This window comes from Doryrhamphus excisus, linkage group LG17, assembly GCF_037039965.1.
Source record: "Doryrhamphus excisus strain RoL-2023G ecotype Guam linkage group LG17, RoL_Dexc_Guam_v1.1, whole genome shotgun sequence".
Classification (NCBI taxonomy): Eukaryota; Metazoa; Chordata; class Actinopteri; order Syngnathiformes; family Syngnathidae; genus Doryrhamphus; species Doryrhamphus excisus.
In genome coordinates this window covers 8737982-8758001 of record NC_136373.1, presented here as the reverse complement: position 1 = coordinate 8758001, position 20020 = coordinate 8737982, and the positions used below count along the sequence as shown (strand labels likewise).

General features: G+C 44.7%; 3 protein-coding genes across 6 annotated transcripts; 2 read left to right on the top strand and 1 right to left on the bottom strand.

Annotated features, from left to right (window-relative positions):
* The first annotated feature begins 203 nt into the window (after positions 1 to 203).
* Positions 204 to 6791, top strand: alas2 (aminolevulinate, delta-, synthase 2). Its single transcript, XM_058084160.2, has 10 exons — positions 204 to 333; positions 1154 to 1488; positions 1554 to 1634; positions 1718 to 1940; positions 2060 to 2244; positions 2423 to 2602; positions 3280 to 3444; positions 3980 to 4248; positions 4492 to 4654; positions 4779 to 6791. Exons 2-10 carry the CDS (start codon positions 1161 to 1163, stop codon positions 4940 to 4942), a joined length of 1758 nt encoding a protein of 585 aa, XP_057940143.2. The 5' UTR covers positions 204 to 333; positions 1154 to 1160; the 3' UTR covers positions 4943 to 6791.
* Positions 5869 to 13225, bottom strand: ttc34 (tetratricopeptide repeat domain 34). The gene is made up of 9 exons (XM_058084156.2): positions 13025 to 13225; positions 12725 to 12950; positions 10714 to 12427; positions 10416 to 10641; positions 9890 to 10082; positions 9654 to 9820; positions 7438 to 7711; positions 7113 to 7327; positions 5869 to 6525 (listed from the first exon to the last, which is right to left on the bottom strand). The coding sequence occupies exons 3-9, from the start codon at positions 12396 to 12398 to the stop codon at positions 5980 to 5982; spliced, it is 3306 nt and encodes a 1101-aa protein (XP_057940139.2). The 5' UTR covers positions 12399 to 12427; positions 12725 to 12950; positions 13025 to 13225; the 3' UTR covers positions 5869 to 5979.
* Positions 13226 to 15120: 1895 nt separating this feature from the next.
* Positions 15121 to 20004, top strand: znf362b (zinc finger protein 362b). 4 transcript variants are annotated; one of them, XM_058084164.2, is made up of 9 exons: positions 15121 to 15264; positions 16411 to 16474; positions 16637 to 16838; positions 16989 to 17093; positions 17183 to 17495; positions 17741 to 17965; positions 18063 to 18141; positions 18263 to 18421; positions 18930 to 20004. In XM_058084164.2, the coding sequence occupies exons 2-9, from the start codon at positions 16412 to 16414 to the stop codon at positions 19044 to 19046; spliced, it is 1263 nt and encodes a 420-aa protein (XP_057940147.2). In that variant the 5' UTR covers positions 15121 to 15264; position 16411; the 3' UTR covers positions 19047 to 20004. The 4 variants fall into 4 exon arrangements, with proteins under 4 accessions (XP_057940147.2, XP_057940144.2, XP_057940148.2 ...); XM_058084161.2 differs by having other exon boundaries at positions 16610 to 16838; XM_058084165.2 differs by lacking the exon at positions 15121 to 15264 and adding an exon at positions 15382 to 15877.
* Positions 20005 to 20020: the final 16 nt, after the last annotated feature.

Genomic DNA, 20020 nt, shown 5'->3' with positions numbered 1-20020 from the left:
TCGGCAGCCAATTACAGGGCATGATACATCATATTTATTGACTATTTGTGTGTCATTGAGACGCTCACAAAGTCTTACAAAAACTGCAGTATTTTAAATGTTTTCCTGACTACTGTCAAATTGCAGTTAGTCTATCATATACTACTTATATATAAACATTTCACATTGTGAAGTACAGGATGTCAGCATCTACAGAAAACAGTCCTCCATGTGTGCCCGCCTCCATGTAGTGACATGTTGGAGGGGTGGGGGGAGCTGATTGCATAATACTCTCTTGTGGACTCCTTTAGTCTAATTGCTGTTTTGAAGTTCGTCCTCAGTGCAGGTCAACAGGTGAGTCTTTACATGACATAATGTTTTCTGTGGAGCATGATGGGAGCTTTGGGTTGGCGATGGAATTTGTAAAGGGCAAAATATTCAATAATATCAGTAGGCGTACATTTTCATATTGCAAGCTTAAGTTAAAACAAACGACTGGATTTTTAGCGACTGATCCAGTTTGCTGAAAGTGATGTTACAATGAAATTTGACCCACTTTTGCTGGAAAGGTACTTATTTGACAGGCCGATGTACAGATAACTTCTGTCCACAAGAAAAGGCCACCGAGCCGAAGTATTGCCTTATCTTTTCACCACAGGCTAAAACACATGTAAGAAAATAAGGCAGCTGTTTGTAGATCCATCCTGGTGCTTCCAATTATTATTATTATTATTATTAATTGGCACAGTATAAATGGACTTCATGTATGCCATTTATTGTCAGACAGATCTTACTCTCACAATGTTTTATTATTGTATTTGAGTAATAATAATATATATTCGAGTATTTTTAAACTATGTTCTGACCTGCAAATGAGATTTATCGCAGTGTTAAATTAAGGTCTTATAGCGGATTAGTTAGAAGTAGTATTTGCTGATGACGTCTGTCACTCAGCACTGCAAACGCCTGCAGGGAGAAGATAAACCCCACCCTGGTGGTCACACCTTCTGCTCTTCAAGTGAAAGAAGAAGAACATACGTAGAATGTTGACAACTGCATGACTGAAACCTTGATCTCACTGATCTGGGAAGAAAATGTGCTCATGTAGAAAGATACAAACTACTAGTCAAACTACCAGTAAAGAATACTGTTGTCATCCATTAACCCGGAGCAGGAACAAGATGGCTGCCTTCCTCCACCACTGCCCTTTCTTCAAGTCTGCCACTAAGCCAGCTTTGAGGAGATCAGGACCCTCCTTGCTGTCTCTGGCCAATCAATGTCCCATCATTGCACGTCAGATCAACGTCAGCGGGTCGGCTTCCTTAGAGGCCAAGTTGAGCACCCCCTCCGCTGTTGCTGACTGCCGCCAGCCTCTCATGCTGCACCAAAGGAGGATGTTTGCTCAAACAGCTCCTCAAGTAGTCGAGTTGGCGCCAAAGGCTTGCCCATTCACCTCTCACATCGGCTTGGTTCGAGCCAGGCCTGAAGTGCAGGAGGATGTCCAAGAGGGTAAGAAGCAGCATTTTAATTCTTGTGTACAACTGTGATATAACGACAAAAGTCCTTTTTTACAGGCCTGGTGTTCAAAGATCTACAGGAGTCCCTTCTCTCCAAATCACCTCAAACCATCAGTCACCTCCTCAAAGACAACATGGGTGTGTTTCCGACATAAAAGCCACATGTGCATGAACACCTAAATAATGTTCATGGAATAATGAAACTTATCTTGCTTATGTAGCTGGCCCCAGCTATGACTATGACCACTTCTTCTCCCAGAAGATTGCCGAGAAGAAAGAGGACCACACATATAGAGTCTTTAAGACTGTAAACCGCAGTGCGACATCATTTCCCTTCGCAGAGGATTACTCTGTGTCAGACCGTGACGGATCCCAAGTGTCAGTTTGGTGCAGCAATGACTACTTGGGCATGAGTCGGCACCCCCGGGTCATTAGCGCCATCAGGTAATGTGGTGACAATCACCTCGTGTAAGGGAAGCACATTTGGAGCTTTGTCAACATTTTTGGTCACCATCACTCCTGTTAAATGCTCCAGTCAGACATGTCATCTTTTTGTTCCTTAGTGAGACCTTGAGCAGGCACGGTGCAGGAGCAGGAGGCACCAGGAATATCTCAGGTACGAGTAACTTCCACGTGTTTCTGGAAAAGGAGTTGGCCCAGCTCCATCAGAAGGATGGCGCTCTGGTCTTCTCTTCCTGTTTCGTGGCAAACGACTCTACTCTCTTCACATTGGCCAGGATGTTGCCAGGTACTACAGTATATCTGTTCTAGTTCATATCAAAGGTGTTGGAACAAGGACCAGCCTTTTCCAAACAGTTCCCACAAAGTTGGGCGCATGCAGGTCTCCTAAATGTAAATAAATAACCTAAATAACAAGAAGAATTACAAGCTCAGGATTCACCGTGTGCTTACTGTCACACCCACAGGCTGTGAGATCTACTCCGATGCCGGGAACCACGCCTCAATGATTCAGGGCATCAGGAACAGCGGAGCAAAGCGTGTCATCTTTCGACACAATGACAGCCAACACCTCAAGGAGCTACTGCAACGCTCTGACCCCAAGACGCCAAAAATAGTGGCATTCGAGACGGTGCATTCAATGGACGGTAAGGACAGTTACAATTGAAAATGTAGACAGGCTTTTATGCAAACTTTTCTTTTGCGTCATCAAAGAGAGAGAATTGGGTCTTGTTTATGCCAGGCTTTTTCACATAACAGACACACTGTACATGAATAACTGGAGCGGGCTATGGGTTTGTGGCACTTGTCTGCGGTTGGACTTTTCCTGAACACTGCATTGTGTAAAAGTTACACAATATATAAGAACCGCATCAAATTCCCATTTCCCATTACAAATATAATACATATTTTTATTGATTGATTGGTCCTACAATGAACATTGTTTATATACGCTCTTTGTACCTTTAGATTTGCAGGTGTACCAAATTCTGTGGCTAATGATTGTATCCTGTTTGATTGGATAAATTAATGAAAACATGGTTTCTCTGTGTATTACTAATATAACTACTTTCTAGGAAGCACGGTGTCATTCAATGAAACACAATCTATTTTTTTTCTATTATTGTGACAGAATTTGTCGATTGTTGTTATTTTCCACAACGTACTTCCTCTATTTCAACATCTTATACAGTGAAATGTATCAACAATTGTGCTTTTAAAAGATAATAACACAATGTTTCATGTTCACTATTGTGGTTGTTGTAGTTTGGAGTTGATATAGCACAATTCCATTGATTTTTATTCCCTCGCCTTGTGTTTTCAGGTGCTATCTGTCCTTTAGAGGAGCTGTGTGATGTTGCTCACCAATACGGCGCTCTGACTTTTGTTGACGAGGTCCATGCCGTCGGCCTGTATGGAGCCCACGGAGCTGGAGTGGGGGAGAGGGACAATGTTATGCACAAGATTGACATTGTGTCTGGGACCCTCGGTGAGATTTTCCTGTGAAGCTCTGTCAACAATCCCCTGGTTTCTCTTCTTGGCTCAAGTTAGACTTGTAGTCACTTAATGTCATGATGCCAACATCGCTATGACAACCGCGCATGAGGCCAGGCGGAGGCACGCTGATCACTGCCATCAGAGGTTTATCAGCAGGGCGCCGCCTCAACGTGCAGGGTGGCCTGTGATGATAAATAACATATGAGGTCATTTCTACTTTTATGGCAACTTCAAGCTGTTAGCTAAACACACACATTTGAACAATCACCCGGTTTCCTCCCACATTCCAAAAACATAGCAACTCTAAATTGTGCACAGCTATGAATGTGAATGTGAATGGTTGTTGACTGGCAACCAGTCCAGGGTCTCGCCAAAGGCTTGAGGCCGAGCTAAGGGAGGCTCAGTGTGCCACACATTGAAAAATGCTGCTGTATACAATATAGAAATAAAGACAAAGTTAGCTTTGGACAAGTGGTAATGAAAAAAAAAATTTTCCTGACCTCACCAACACGTTTCATCTGTGGCAGGCAAGGCCTACGGCTGTGTGGGAGGCTACATTGCCAGCAGCGCCGCCCTGGTAGACACGGTGCGCTCCTTCGCAGCCGGCTTCATCTTCACCACTGCCCTGCCCCCGATGGTCCTGGCTGGAGCTCTGGAGTCCGTGCGTGTCCTGAAGGGCACCGAGGGACAGTCACTGCGCAGAGCACACCAGAGGAATGTCAAACACATGCGGCAGCTGCTCATGGACAGGGGCCTGCCTGTGGTCCACTGTCCCAGCCACATCATCCCCATTCGGGTATGGGAATATGAAAGCCACCCCTCCAATGCCAGTGCCAGATGTCTTTTGTGAATGTAGCTTACCTTTCCGAGGTGCTGGTTGAATTCCATATTACTTCAACTGCTTCAAGAAAATCAATCTTTATAATTACGCTGAGCACCTTTCACAGACAAAAAGTGTTTCACTAAACATCATTAAATGAATAACTGTGATTTTTGCTCCGTTATAGATCATCACTGCTGCTTTTGTTGTATTCTCCAGGTGGGCAATGCTGAGCTGAACACCAAGGTGTGTGACACTCTGCTGGAGAGACACAACATTTACGTGCAGGCCATCAACTACCCTACAGTGCCCCGTGGCGAGGAGCTGCTGCGCCTGGCTCCATCCCCTCATCACCACCCTGCCATGATGGAGTATTTTGTGGGTGAGTGGCTGTTTCACAGAAATGTCTCATCAAGATAAGTGGGGAGCCAGTGAGTGATTTGTCACGGCGGTGTGTGTGCACTAGCGCTTTCAGGAAGAATTAACATTGAGCATCAAATTCACAGAGAAACTATTGGACGTGTGGCAGGAGGTGGGACTCAAGCTGAACAACCCTGCGGCTGCTTCCTGCACCTTCTGTGACCGCCCCCTGCACTTTGACCTCATGAGTGAATGGGAGAAGTCCTACTTTGGCAATATGGAGCCCCAATACATAACTGTGTCTGCATAGAGGACACCTACTCTTATCAACAACATGAATATACATGTCCAGTCCAGGCCAATAGTTTCTCATTCAGTGCGTTTTCTTCATCTTCATGTCTTTTTTTTGATAGTGCTGCAAACTCTTGGTGTTCTCTCAATGAGCCTCAATGAGAGGTGTGCCTTGTCAAGGTTACTTAATGGGGGTGGGACCCTTGTGTTGCGTGGGTCCGAACTTTTGGCGTGTTCTGTATATTTAATTATCCCTAGTGTGCACTCAAGACAATTAACTCCTGCTTTCTATATACTAAGAATATACATTTAGATGTTTTTCTCATATTAATATGAAGAACAGTATAATTCCTACATGTTTCCTGTATGAATGGTGTATGTGCCACTGTGGATATGACTATGGAAAATTGTGCCTTCTCTAGTTTTAAAGCATAACTCCTGCACATTGGGCACTTTCTTATCTATTGTAGTTTGCATTCAAATAAGTTGCGTGACTTTATGTTTGGCTTGCACAATGAGAAAGAAATATGAAGACTTCTAATGTATACAAATGTCATTGGTTTATAAATGGGTCAGTAAAACAGAAAATACATTTAAAGCTGCAGCAGAGAGACTCTAATTAACTATTTTAGATTTGGGTACTTTAGACTGTTGGATAAACATTGCACAAAATATGGAATGATATTTATGAAATAAAATACATCCTAACCCTAACCTGAAAAAGATTGTGTTTTGTCAAATGGTTCGCACAGGTACCGTGCTGTTCATGTTGATGTAATATAGTCTCATTCCAGCGTGGCAGTGTGTGATTCCTAAAAAAAAGAACCCAAAAGAATTTTTTTCTCAACAAAAATTCATGCCCAAACCTTTATGTAATGTATGTTGTACATTTGTTGAGACATATCAGCTATGACAATATGAAAACTAATGTTTCCTTATTATTTAAGATCATTGTTTGAATGCCTGAACTAAGGCTTTTGAGTTAAGCGTAATTGCACTAAAGAGATTCTACTGTATAAGTTAGCTGATTGGATCACCATTTGGTTTGAGGACTCACTAGTTGACATTACATGGGCTAGCCACTTCTCGCTTGACCTTGGCTCTCATTCTGCGGAGTTCTGCATTGTCACCATCCACAACAAGGCCACACTCAATTAAAGTCCAAGCTTTGCTGAGCTGCTGCTCTCCGTAGTGCTGCAGTGCCCCCCGCAAAAAGCACTCTGCCAGCCGTAGCCGACCCACACCTTCTTCCACACATTGAATGGTCCGCTCCCTGTGGAGCTCCAGAGCCCGGCTAAAATCCTCCAGAGCTGGTTCTTCTCTGGAACAAAGCACCAGGCTGTGGCCGCGTCGACAAAGACTTTCTGCCAAGACTTGGGGGTTTTCAGAGCAGCTGGTGTCGGACCCACCATATTTTTGAATGACTTGGTCGAGGTCGGCAATGGCACGCTCGTGGAAGCCCAGCTGAGCGAGGCAGGAAGCCCGCTCGCGAATGTACTGATGTCTCTGTTTGTCTGCAGCTTGTACTGCCACAGTCAAAAGAGGGAGGGCCTGATCCCAGCTTCCATCTGAAGACATGATGTTGGCATCCTGTGCCGCTGCCTGCCATTGAACAAGTGTTATATTTGGATAATGAGTGTTGTACTTGGATAATGAACACACAGTACTGTGCAAGGCTTAGGGCATCATTTTGGCTTTAGTAATGACCATATACCAAGAAATACAATGTATCATATCGCCCTATTTCAATACCTGTTTGAATACAAATATTTTTAAGACAAATTGTAAATGTAAAATGTTTTCAATAACTGGTGTATATAAAAATATGTATTTAATAGCTTTACAACTGTTTTTAACCTTATTGATCACAATGATATTAAAGTTTGCATCCTATCTTCTCCTCTCTTGTGCTAATTTGTCCAACATATGAGACTCACTTCACAACAGGTGAATTTTATTTTTACATTTTCACAGAAAAGCGCATAGTATGCAGTGACACTTATAGTCTCTGTATCTCTGCTGCAACCTGCGTGACACTCTGTGACACGCTACGCTGAGTGGCCCTACCCTCTGAGATGCACATGACATGCAGCATCTTTAAACACAGACATTCCTGATTTTAGCCTATTTTTCTTGGCTTGGAAAAGTGCTGATTAAAGAGGAATATAAATGGCTAACATGGGATTTACCTGTGCTAGGCGTTTCCTCTGATTAAGTGGGATGAGTGCCAACAAAAGGTCCAAACATGACATCCCTTTCTCAGCAAATATGCTGAGCCTGCGTGCCGCGCTGCAAGACTTGCACTGCCAGGCCTCCACCACACCTACCCTGGCCTGGGCCGCTGCATCTCTCGGCTCCTGGCCAAACCACTGGCTCAGGTGGGCACCAGCCGCCTCCACTTCACCTGGCCAAGGACAGTAGCAATAAGCAAACAGGGCAAACTATATCCTCAGCAGATTATTTCAAGTGAAGTCACGCTGTGTACCCGTGCAGCAAAGCTTGGCTAAGTCATACCTTTGGCTAAAAGAATGTCAACATGGAGGAGATGCCATCTGGGAACTCTGCAGTCTGCCCTTATCAGAGCAGCACAGATTATGGAAACATCTCTGAGTCGTTCCCCATGGCAGGGGACAGCGTTGGTGACAAGGACATCTGACAGACTGCTTCTGCAGAACTGATGCAGCCAATCACAGACCAGTATGCGTGCTCCGTCCTTGAGTGACAGGAGGACTTTAGTGACCTCATCAGTGTTTATCTGCAGAGCGGCCACGATGTCATGAGTGCATTCCTATAGTACCAGAGAAAAGGTTGAAGCTTAGTATATTATTTTGAATGTTAGGCAAAGCAACTCTGTAAAATACATTTTGTGGACAGACGTATTGGGACACATACAGGAATTGACCGTTGAAGAAAATATAGAATTCCTTCAGGTAAAACCCAATTTATTCTGTGTATTTGTACGTCCATGCAACAAGAATAAAATGGGCCCCTGAAACAAGTTGCGGCATGACATATATGGACTTTGGATATACAGTGGGGCAAAAAAGTATTTAGTCAGCCACCAATTGTGCAAGTTCTCCCACTTAAAAAGATGAGAGAGGCCTGTAATTTTCATCATAGGTACGCTTCAACTATGAGAGACAAAATGAGAAAAAAAAATCCAGATAATCACATTGTTTGATTTTTAAAGAATTTATTTGCAAATTATGGTGGAAAATAAGTATTTGGTCACCTACAAACAAGCAAGATTTGTGGCTCTCACAGACCTGTAAGTTCTTCTTTAAGAAGCTCCTCTGTCCTCCACTCGTTACCTGTATTGATGGCACCTGTTTGAACTGGTTATCAGTATAAAAGACACCTGTCCACAACCTCAGACAGTCACACTCCAAACTCCACTATGGCCAAGACCAAAGAGCTGTCAAAGGACATCAGAAACAAAATTGTAGACCTGCACCAGGCTGGGAAGACTGAATCTGCAATAGTTAAGCAGCTTGGTGTGAAGAAATCAACTGTGGGAGCAATTGTGAGAAAATGGAAGACCTACAAGACCACCGATAATCTCCCTCGATCTGGGGCTCCACGCAAGATCTCACCCCGTGGGGTCAAAATGATAACAAGAACGGTGAGCAAAAATCCCAGAACCACACGGGGGGACCTAGTGAAAGACCTGCAGAGAGCTGGGACCATATTAACGAAGGCTACCATAAGTAACACACTCCGCCGCCAGGGACTCAAATCCTGCAGTGCCAGACGTGTCCCCCTGCTGAAGCCAGTACATGTCCAAGCCCGTCTGAAGTTTGCTAGAGAGCATTTGGATGATCCAGAAGAGGATTGGGAGAATGTAATATGGTCAGATGAAACCAAAATAGAACTTTTTGGTATCAACTCAACTCGTCGTGTTTGGAGGAGAAAGAATGCTGAGTTGCATCCAAACAACACCACACCTACTGTGAAGCATGGGGGTGGAAACATCATGCTCTGGGGCTGTTTTTCTGCAAAGGGACCAGGACAACTGATCCGTGTAAATGGGAGAATGAATGGGGCCATGTATCGTGAGATTCTGAATGAAAACCTTCTTCCATCAGCAAGGGCACTGAAGATGAAACGTGGCTGGGTCTTTCAGCATGACAACGATCCCAAACACACCGCCCGGGCAACGAAGGAGTGGCTTCATAAGAAGCATTTCAAGGTCCTGGAGTGGCCTAGCCAGTCTCCAGATCTCAACCCCATAGAAAATCTTTGGAGGGAGTTGAAAATCCGTGTTGCCCAGCGACAGCCCCTAAACATCACTGCTCTAGAGGCGATCTGCATGGAGGAATGGGCCAAAATACCTACAACAGTGTGTGAAAATCTTGTGAAGAGTTACAGAAAACGTTTGATCTCTGTCATTGCCAACAAAGGGTATATCACAAAGTATTGAGATGAACTTTTGTTTTTGACCAAATACTTATTTTCCACCATGATTTGCAAATAAATTCTTTAAAAATCAAACAATATGATTATCTGGATTTTTTTTTCTCATTTTGTCTCTCATAGTTGAAGCGTACCTATGATGAAAATTACAGGCCTCTCTCATCTTTTTAAGTGGGAGAACTTGCACAATTGGTGGCTGACTAAATACTTTTTTGCCCCACTGTATGGATGTGGATATATGGACTTGCTTTGTATGCACTGGATCAGAGCAGTGGTGTGTCCAGTTGTCCGTACAGTAGTGTATGTTGGAGTTGTACCTTTTGCTGGTTGAGCAGGAGGTAAGTGAACCCTCTTCCACATAGTGCTTGAACATGTTTGGGCTGTTCCTTGATAATGGCACTGAAATCAAAGATGGCTGTCTTTCTTTGGCCAAGTAGAGCATAACACCTTCCTCGTTCCAGCAGGGATTCTGCCGCCTCACCCCCTTCGAAGGTTACAATATATTTTCAAGTCATATGGTTCCTCCACACCAATGACAACAAAACATTTGTACCAGATATTATGATAGCGATGGAGAGGTAGGCCACTGCCTCCCTGATGGTGCTCTCGTCTCTCGTACCCTCCAGGATGCGTTTGGCAGTGGAGTGGCAGTGTGCATGTAGCAGCACTCGGTCCTTCTTCTTCGCTACTGACAATAAGGGGCGTAAACAACTGGTGTCGCCGCACTGAACAAGCTTTTTTAATAGCTGCAAAACAAAAACAGAAGTGTCGTACTGTTTCCGAACAAATTATAGAAAAGATTAGACTGTATTATATATTATAATGTAGGTATATTATGTATAACTCAACTGAGTTTTACAGTAGCCTGGTTTTCTTTGCTGCAAAAGCAAATAAAAGTATGTGCATTATGCATCAATGTCATTATGAAACTGGCCGAAACTTCAGTGACCCATACTTGTAGATGCAGAATTTAATAGTTGAATTTATTGCTGTTACAATACAAAATTAAAGCTGGAAGCAACGGGCCCTTACTCCCCCACGCAACTCGGAGTTGCCAATACCAATAGTAAACTCAATACCTGATTGGTGTCATACAGAAAGCCTCTGTGCAGCTGTAAGAGGGCAAGGCGGGCCAAGATGGGCGCACGGGGACTGATGGGTCCAATGCAAAGCAGTAGCAGGCGGTAGGCTTCCTCTACTCGGCCAAGCTGGTATAAAGCATCTGCGGCCAGGATTTGAGGACCACCATTGTCGGGCTGGAGGTCCATGAGCAGCATAGCCAGGGAGTGGACGCCTACAGGAGTCCTGCATGGAGAAACGTATCATTAAACTGATGATGCAGATTTTCAACTTTGATGTATATGAGAGCCATAATACCCTTCTCTGTGGCTGTCTTGCTTTGATGTAACCTGCAGCTGACCCCCCTGTTGCGGCTGCTGGGAGTTTCCACATGAAGCCGGATGATGCTCTCCAGCCCCCTCCAGCATGAATCGGCCTTGCTCCAGTAAAACAGTGAAAAGCAGCCCCCGGAGGTTCCATGGAACAAGACAGCGAACAGTTAGTGCCGTCTCCTGAGGGTGCAATCGGGTTGCTGTCACATAGTCGAGTGCTGTGAGGTAGTGGAAGCCGGCCATCATCCGTAGCAGGCCCCGGCCACAGAGTGCCCGCACACAGCTCGGTGGATGGGGGGCGCTGTGCTCAATCACAGCCTGAAAGTCCTCCAGAGCCCCCTTGTGGTCATCTGTGAGGAGTCGCGTATATCCACAAAGAACTTGTACTGTGTTCTGATAGCTGTGCTGGTCTTTAGTGGCGGCCAGCTGGCTACATATAGAGAGAGCTTCTTTGTGCTCCCCCTTTAGTAGGAGACAATCGGCCAGACGCACCCGCAGCTCTCTTCCTCCTCCATGAGGCTCCAAATGACAAAGAGTTCGTAACTGAGCAAGCACAGGGTCGAGAAGTTCCACTCCCTGTGTTGACCTCAGGTCTGCTCGGGTAATGACCATCTCCCGAAAACCACATAGACCCTTTTCAGCCTCCTGACGAAGATAGCTGCGAGCAGACCCTCCAGTACCAAAATCAGTGAAGAGCTTTTGGAAGTACATGTGAGCACATGCAGGGTGCACACCAAAGGCTTCACCCAAATCCACACAGGCCTTGTCAATGTGGACGCCTCCTGACAGGAAGGCGGCTGCTCGGCTGGTTAAGAGCCTGGCTCGCCTCTCGGCTGAGTCTTGAACCATCTTCCCAGAGTCATTCTGTAAGATAGCAGAGTACACGTCCGCGCTGTCACCAAATTGGCCTGTGAAAAACAAATGTGCAGCCTGGAGCTCCTGCACTTCACTATCACCTGGTGACAGCTCCAAAAGGAAGTCAATCAGCAGAGAAGCAGCCTCCACATTCAAACGTCCACACTCCTTTGAGCACACTTCACTCTCGCTGTCCAATATCATGGAGGGATGCCAGTGATGCATTTGCTCTGTAGAGGCCTTGACTATTTTGGCTATATGAGACGCTTGTCTGCTCTTCACCAGTTTGACAGTTTCACATTTGTTGCTCTTGTAAGAGTTGAGGTAAAGCTTCAGACCCTGAGCATGGTATCCTTCTGACACCAAGCAGGCCAAGGCACGAGTTATTTCCAGCGCCACACAACAAACTCCCTCTGGATTCGGCTTTTGTTTCCCCTCGAGCAGGGCGGTGCAGCGGGCAAAAATCTCCCCACAGTCATGCCCACCGCTCTGAAGGAGAGACTCCATTTTATAAATGGTGGCTGACAGGTTATTGGGGCAGAGCGTGGACAGAAAGACAGCTACCAAACCTTTACTGAGACTCTCTGTAGGCTGACCTTCCTGGTTATTATCGAGCCAACCTTCTAGAGTGGATACGACCCCCTGGAGGTTGGATGTCTCCATTTGCCGCATGTGTGACAGTGTGGTTGCAGCGTGAGTACTGAAGGCAGACATGTAGATGGAGGTAGCCCGCATCAGATCACCATTCTCTAAGAACCTGTCCCCGTCTTCACACGAAGAAACCTTGGTGCCAGTTCGTACCAGAGCAGTCATCATCACTGGTTGCCGACCAGCAGAGATGTCACCTGACAGTGTAAAACAATAGGATGGCCTTATTCATAACATACAAGGAAAATATGTCACTGACAACAAATGGATACCGATGCTTCTGAATACTAGACTGTATGCAAAACATTTTGGTGGCTAATGAATTTTTGCTATATGTGGAAAAGCTGTGATCTCTATGAGTCTAACATGCTTGCAATATTCAAAGCAGCATATAATACATAGGCCTGCTGGCATGCTGAAAAATACATGTTGGTGCCATTTTCAACTCTCAAAGGATCTCTAAAGGATCGGGTATGCAAGTCTAATTGACGTACCTTTGAGGTTGTGGGGATTCTCGCTCTCCCAACCTTCGCCTCTAGTTTTAGTGTCCAGAACTTTCCCAAGACCAGAATGAAACCATGTATCCTCAAAGAATGTAAAAACGGTCAGTGTGTGCTAATTTGGTGCTGGCCTCCCATTTTTGGTAATTCAATAGTGCTCTGCTTGTCGTTGCCAGGACAAACCTAAGTGACTGCTCAGCAACGAGGCGAGTTTTTAACCCTGTAAATGGAAAATAGTACAAGTAAAAACATCACGAATAAGAATATATATGATATTTACCCCATCATACACACTTTTCTTGACTCGTGACTCTGTGGCACAAGTAGCCGTTGGTCGAGTTGCCATAGTAACCCTGGAAGACAAATCGGCCTTACTAACTGCGGTAAAGTTGGAAAGATATTCAGATTCGAACTTCCGAGCTCAATAGCTCCCAAACGAATGGTTGTTATAAAGCAAATCATGCATCTTTCCAACCGTGGCAACAAAGACAAACAGCTGCAGCCCAGCTTTTATCAAAACGAGCGGTCTTGTGTCCAGTATGACTAAAATTGATCGCTATGACACAGTCCAGGGACCGTCTACAAATGTTTTGTTCTTCGGTATTATTGCATTAATTCAATGTTGTCAACTCCTCAGGAAAAAAGTACCTATTGGCTGTACAAGAAGTAGCTTGAGGAAGTAATTTGTTATTTTGCTATTTTGGTTCTTTTTATTATTGTGCTTTTTATTATTTTGGAGAATAATATAATAATCATGAATAAATCCAATGCTCAGTTTCAAAAGGAGTGGCAAAACTGCCCCTTTGTGATGTCACAGAGGGGCGGACTTCCTTGGTTCATAGTTAGGAAGCACCTTGGGCGTGTGACCAATGGCAGCGGAGTGGGCATGCCTGGAAGGGGATGGAATAAATTAAAACAGACTGTTTTGGCAGGAAGCACAAATCAAAGGAAATACAGTTGGAATATGTGCAGATTCTGCTGCGTCTAAACAGTTTTCTGTGCTGGTTATTGTGTGTCGCTGCTCTATAGGAGACATACAGAGTACACAGAGTGTATACAAAGTGTAATGCTCTTTTTTAACAGCAGTGTGCAGATACAACACTAAATACAACTTACAAACTGTCTGTCAGTCCTTTCCACACTCATATAACACTTCCTCATTCTCCACCAATCACACTCAGGCAAGGTCATGCAACATCGACACAAACACAATTAGGCCGTTACATTATGCATGGATGTCTAACAGCTGTTATCTGACCTGGTTTGCACAGCCAGCCTGGGCATACTGTAAAAATATTTGATAGATATACTACTACTTTACTACTACTTTAGAGGAGTCTATTATAGACACATTTGCATTCAAGGGGACTTATTATGCTCTTTTTTCGGCCCTTTGTATTGTGTTGTGGACTTCTATAGAGCAGCTACACACAATAACCCGCACACAAAGCTTTCTAGTTCTTCCAGAATCTGCACCTATTAGAGACACAGAAAAGTGGGAAAAGCATACGTAATAGGTCCCCTTTAATTGTGAGTAAGCATGTTGATCTTTCCAAGGAAATGTCATTCATTCATTCATTCATTCATTCATTTTCTCCCGCTTATCCTCATGACGGTCGCGGGGGCTGCTGGAGCCTATGCCAGCTGTCTTCAGGCGGGCTACACCCTGGACTGGTGGCCAGCCAGTTTTTGGAATGTGGGAGGAAGCCGAAGTCCCCGGAGAAAACCCACGCATGCACAGGGAGAACATGCAAACTCCACACAGAGATGGCTGAGGGTAGAATTGAACTCCAGTCTAGCTGTGAGGCCTGCTCGCTAACTCGTTCACCGAAATGTCATTTTAAAGGAATTAATACTTATTTAATTACTTATTTCTTTAAGTCAGTCAACAAGACAAGCATCCATTTTCTATGCCGCTTATCCTCACTGGGGTCGCGGGTATGCTGGAGCCTATCCCAGCTGTCTTTGGACGAGAGGTGGGGTACACCCTGGACAGGTCACAAGACAGCAATATTAAGAAAATAATAGAAATACATGATTTCACTCTGACTATGTGGAGTCCAAAGACTTAAATTAACAGTAGAGGCAGAATTTGCTCCAGTATTGTGCAGGTGTACCTAATATTGTGACCTACCACCTTGAATGTCCACCAACTGGTCACTTTCTGAATGATGAATTTGCGACTTTAATGCAATAAACAACAATGGAAGACACCAGCTTGTTTTAACGCATTTACGCAGCATTTTCTGAATGGATTATGAAATAATGGATGTAAATGTAACAGTAACACACTGTATTCCAGTGCCATCAAAGTAGGTCAGAGAGCAGCAAAATCCAACCTAAAACGATACCCTCTGTTTTTGTGTACGTGTGCAGCTCCATCCAGGCAGCAGCAGCACTGGAAGCAGCGGCACCCAGAAGTGAACAAAGCGACCCGGAAGCGCTGCTCGGACTGGAAGCAAGCAGAAAGAACATCCAGTCTTTTTTATATGAAAGCTGTGCTGGCAAGACAATACCTGCAGTCAGGACCAAAGGTATTTATTTGTGCATGTGTTTTTTGCCCTCAAGTTCGACTTGACATCCGCATCGTGCAGGAAAACTAAATGCAAACCGCCGTCCTTTCGATTCGTCCAAAAGTTGCAGAATGTGAAAAAAAACCCCGCAGCCCTGAAAGTGGGATTTGGTTAAGATGGCACGTCGTCCTTTCATTGCATACTCGAAGCGGTTTTTAGTAAGCTTCTTCAAAGATCGGTGCTCGTCAAGCCTGCATCTTTCCCTCTTGTTTCCGCGCTGCTTTTTTTTCTCGACAGGGCATGCTTGGTGTAGGAAGTGTCAGTTTTTTTAAGGGGTGGGGAGGCCGGGCTATTCAAAGCTGCAAGTGTCCGTAAACAATCCATCATGCTAACATGGACGCGATAAACACATCATAGTGAGCGACACACATCCTCGCCAAGCCAGCCATCAATGCATTTTTTGGAGGGGTGGAAGAAGAAGACTGCAGAATATGGCGTCCCGCCTTATAAAAATAAGGCTGCCATTTTTGTTTCGCTTTTGTCTGGGAATGTTTTAAGATGACCGTCTGGGAATGTAAGCGCCGCGCCGGGAGCTTGTGTCCGCCCAAAAGCTGCTCGAGCACGGCGGCCAGAGGTGCACGAACACGGGGCACATGGAGGCGAAGTTTGAGTTAAAAAAAAAGGGTCGACTTACTCTTTCTTGTTAGTAAACACAGACACAGAGCAGAAATGACATATAATTTAAATGAAAAAGAAAGCGACATGTTACAAACCCTATCTCTGTATTTTTGTGTATTGTATGACAGCTCTCAAATTGTTACTATGATGTTGTTACTATGATAGCCTTTTTAATACGTTGGAATAATCTATGTGGATTTACACCACAACATCCTTAGCACACATGATCCAATCCAATAGACTAGAGCAACTGTCATTAATAATGCTGACTTTTTATTGACACCCACTGAGTTTTTATTATCGTACTGTGGTTGTAATCTGGAAAGGTGTTTTTTAAATATTGACCTACATTGGATTGGTTTGGTGGAATCCCTACACTACCCTCGGCCTGCACCCTAAAATTGCAGGATTGAATTAGCACATAAAACTGTAGTTCAGCAAGTCATCAGCGTATTTTCCAGCTCATTACGCTTACATTTGTTATTTCAGGATGGCAGAGCCTCGATTTAACAACCCTTATTTCTGGCCGCCACCTCCATCCATGCCTGGTCAGGTTAGTCCACTTTTGAACATGAAATAACTGCAACATTTCCATGTGTGAATGGCCGCGCACGCTCCTCAATGTGCATGGATGACATTCACACACGATGCCTGTTTTCTGTTGAGCATGACCCGTTAACCCTTTCAGCTGGATAACCTGGTGCTTATTAACAAGATCAAGGAGCAGCTGATGGCCGAGAAGATCCGACCCCTGCATCTGCCGCCTACCTCCACCCCTTCCCAGCAACCCTTGCTGGTGTCCGCCTCTTCCCCAGACGGTGGCGCCCAGCAGGTGCCAGGCCACCACCCGCAGCAGCAGAGCTCAGCACAATCAGACATTGCTTTGCACGGCCGGCCGGCCTCCAGTTCAGGATCAGGTATCAAATATCTTGGTCATCTTCTGGCATGCAATCATTAGTAATTATTGTTTAGTTTTATTGCAGCAGCTTATGCAAATAAAACCTCCAGAAATACATGAATAAAAAACAGTTTGAGACCTGTAACGTTTGCACTGATGCAACTTCTAGATGGAAACATGGACGACAAGGCAGCTGTGAAGGCCAAAGGATTATGGGAAGACTGGCACATGAGACAACTGAGTGAGGAACACAGCCGCATCAACCATCGCTCAGGTACTGCAGACTAGCAACCGGGATGTGCACAGTAGCCGGACACGTCATTGGATTTTGTGACAGAATTGTCCTGCTTCCCACCCCCACAGGTGTGGCTCTTTCATCCCGACCTGACAGCCACAGCACGTCGGAGGCTCTAACTCCCACGACTCCAACCTCCAGCAGCCAGAACCGCTTGGGCGGTGCCCCTTCTGTCAACATCATTTCTGGGCTGGCTAATGGTCCTGGCATGGATCATATGAAGGTTGGAGGCCTAGCAGGACTGTTGGGTCCCCCGCCCAAGGCCCCCCGAGGACGTAAAAAAATTAAAGCAGAGTCAGGTCCTCTGCTGGTGGTCCCCTATCCGATTCTAGCAGACCAGGGCTGCTCCACTGTGGCACCCAAAGAGGGCAAAACATACAGGTGGGACGCGACTTCATATTTACCTATGAGGCAGGTTTAGCACAGGAATCACTCTGTCAGTGTTGAGCTACAATAATTCACTACACTAGTGCTGTCATCATATCTTAATCATATAATAGATATTTATAGTGGTGAATTGTTTTCATTGGAAAGCACATTTTACTATTGAGGATTAGTATTCATCACAGCGTCTCGTGCTTAAAGTGTTCAACAAACTCAGGTTGTCTTCTTTTTCCACCGTCAAGATGCAAAGTGTGCCCACTAACCTTCCTGACCAAGTCAGAGATGCAGATCCACTCCAAGTCCCACACGGAGGCCAAACCACACAAATGTCCCCACTGCTCCAAGACATTTGCCAATGCCTCCTACTTGTCGCAGCACCTGCGCATCCACCTGGGTATCAAGCCGTATCACTGCTCCTATTGCGAGAACTCCTTCCGCCAGCTCTCACATCTGCAGCAGCACACCAGGTCAGGCGGGGATCTTTTAAACGGGAAATATTACTTGAAAAGCAGTCATTTGGTCATGGTAGTGGTCATTTTCTTACTTGCTCCGCCTCTGTGACAGAATCCACACCGGCGACAGACCTTATAAATGTGCTCATCCTGGATGCGAAAAGGCTTTTACGCAGCTGTCCAACCTCCAGGTCAGTACATAGTTTTATTTCTGCCACTCTAGCCTCCATATATCAATATGCCACAGTAGGAGGAAACAGGTCAAAGGTCCAAATGACACTGGTTGTTAATATATTAAATGTGTGTTTCCAGTCTCACCAGAGGCAGCACAATAAAGACAAACCGTACAAATGTCCCAACTGCTACCGTGCCTACTCCGACTCAGCATCGTTGCAGATCCACTTGTCGGCCCATGCCATCAAAAACGCCAAGGCCTATTGCTGTAGCATGTGCGGCCGGGCGTACACCTCAGTGAGTAAAACACACAACCTGTGTGTAGAATATCCACAGGCATCCTGTGTAGCTGGGATTCTCTCATAGGTAGGCAGGGCCTGGAATACAACAATATTCAGTAATTGATCATAAAGGTAAAGGCTTAAAATTCCATCTAGGCTGGTAGTAAAGACAGCATCACTCTTATTGGCTACCATACATCACCTGCATTAGTGGCTTATTATAACAATAGACCAGCCTGAACACATCGTGTTAGTGAAGGAAAATGTCCAAATGACCCGAATATAGAATGAAACCTACCTAGAGAAAAGATGAAACGTCATTTTGAGACATGATGACATTTTTTTTAAGATCATGGCGATCATATATTCATTCATATATTTTCGCATAGTTGTTTTTAGTGGCTACTTTTTTTCTCCCTACCATCCAATCAGATGCTAGTATGTCTATTGTGTTTTTTTCTCTACACTGTGTGAGCTGTCCTTTAGCAGTGTGGATCACATTGTGGGTTGTCTTTCTTTTATAGGAGACCTACCTTATGAAGCACATGTCCAAACACACAGTGGTGGAGCACCTAGTGAACCACCAGTCCCCCCAGAGGACCGAGTCCCCCAGTATCCCCATACGGATCTCTCTTATCTGAGCCAGCTGGCGCTCAGGAGCGTTCCGATTCAAAGTCATTTTGAGGTGGGAGCCTGTCAGGCAGGCCCTGCACCTACCGCCATCTACATAAGGAATAAGTTAGCATTATGACAGCTGATGTGACAGCGCTAGAGTCAAGAGTGGGACACTTCGTTCCGTCTTGATGCAGACGTCCAGTTGAAAAGGAGCTCAGTGTTATTTTGTGAATGTAACAATACAGCTAGATGTTGTCCAGAGGATGGAGTGGGAAAGAATGTTTGCGTCAGATTTAATAAGCACTTTTCTAAGCATCGTGTAAAAAGCCAGATGCATTGGCCATCCAAAATATTTTTTCCCTTCCTCCTCCATGAAATGGGTTTTCAGACATGCCTGATGATAATAAAATAGACCAATTTGTAAAAAGGTATATTCTGGAGATATCCAAAGATAATCTCAAAGCACCTTTCAAAGGCCTTGTCATGTTGGCTCAAATTGTTGAAATTTTATCTGAGGGGAAAATGCCAAGAGCGCATTATTTGTGGCAGCTAAGAGCACGGACTGTGTAGAAAACAGTCTTTTCTGTTACCTTTTGTTTTGTTTTACTCACATATTTGTGCAAAGACACATTTACAGGGTCATCGAAATTTTAAGAAAGGCAATCATAAGATGACTGGAGCATTTAATGATTGTATTGATTTGTTGGTGGGAGGCGGGAGGAAGTGTAATGTTAAGGGAAGAAAAGTTCTCATCCTCACAAATCCAAATCTTTCACCTGCCCTCTGACGGTACCTGGAGATCATAGCGAGTGATCAAAGTAATACTGTGTTTTAAATGACCTTTCCTCTCCACATCCTACAAACTAGTGCCATATGTTAAAAGCCAACGTTGTAATATCTGTCCACTTAAGCTAATCGGTTTATTTTAGTGTTAGTTGCTGAGGTTTTATTCAATGTACCCTAAACCAGTACTCAGCCGTACTTTTTTAAAACACATTTT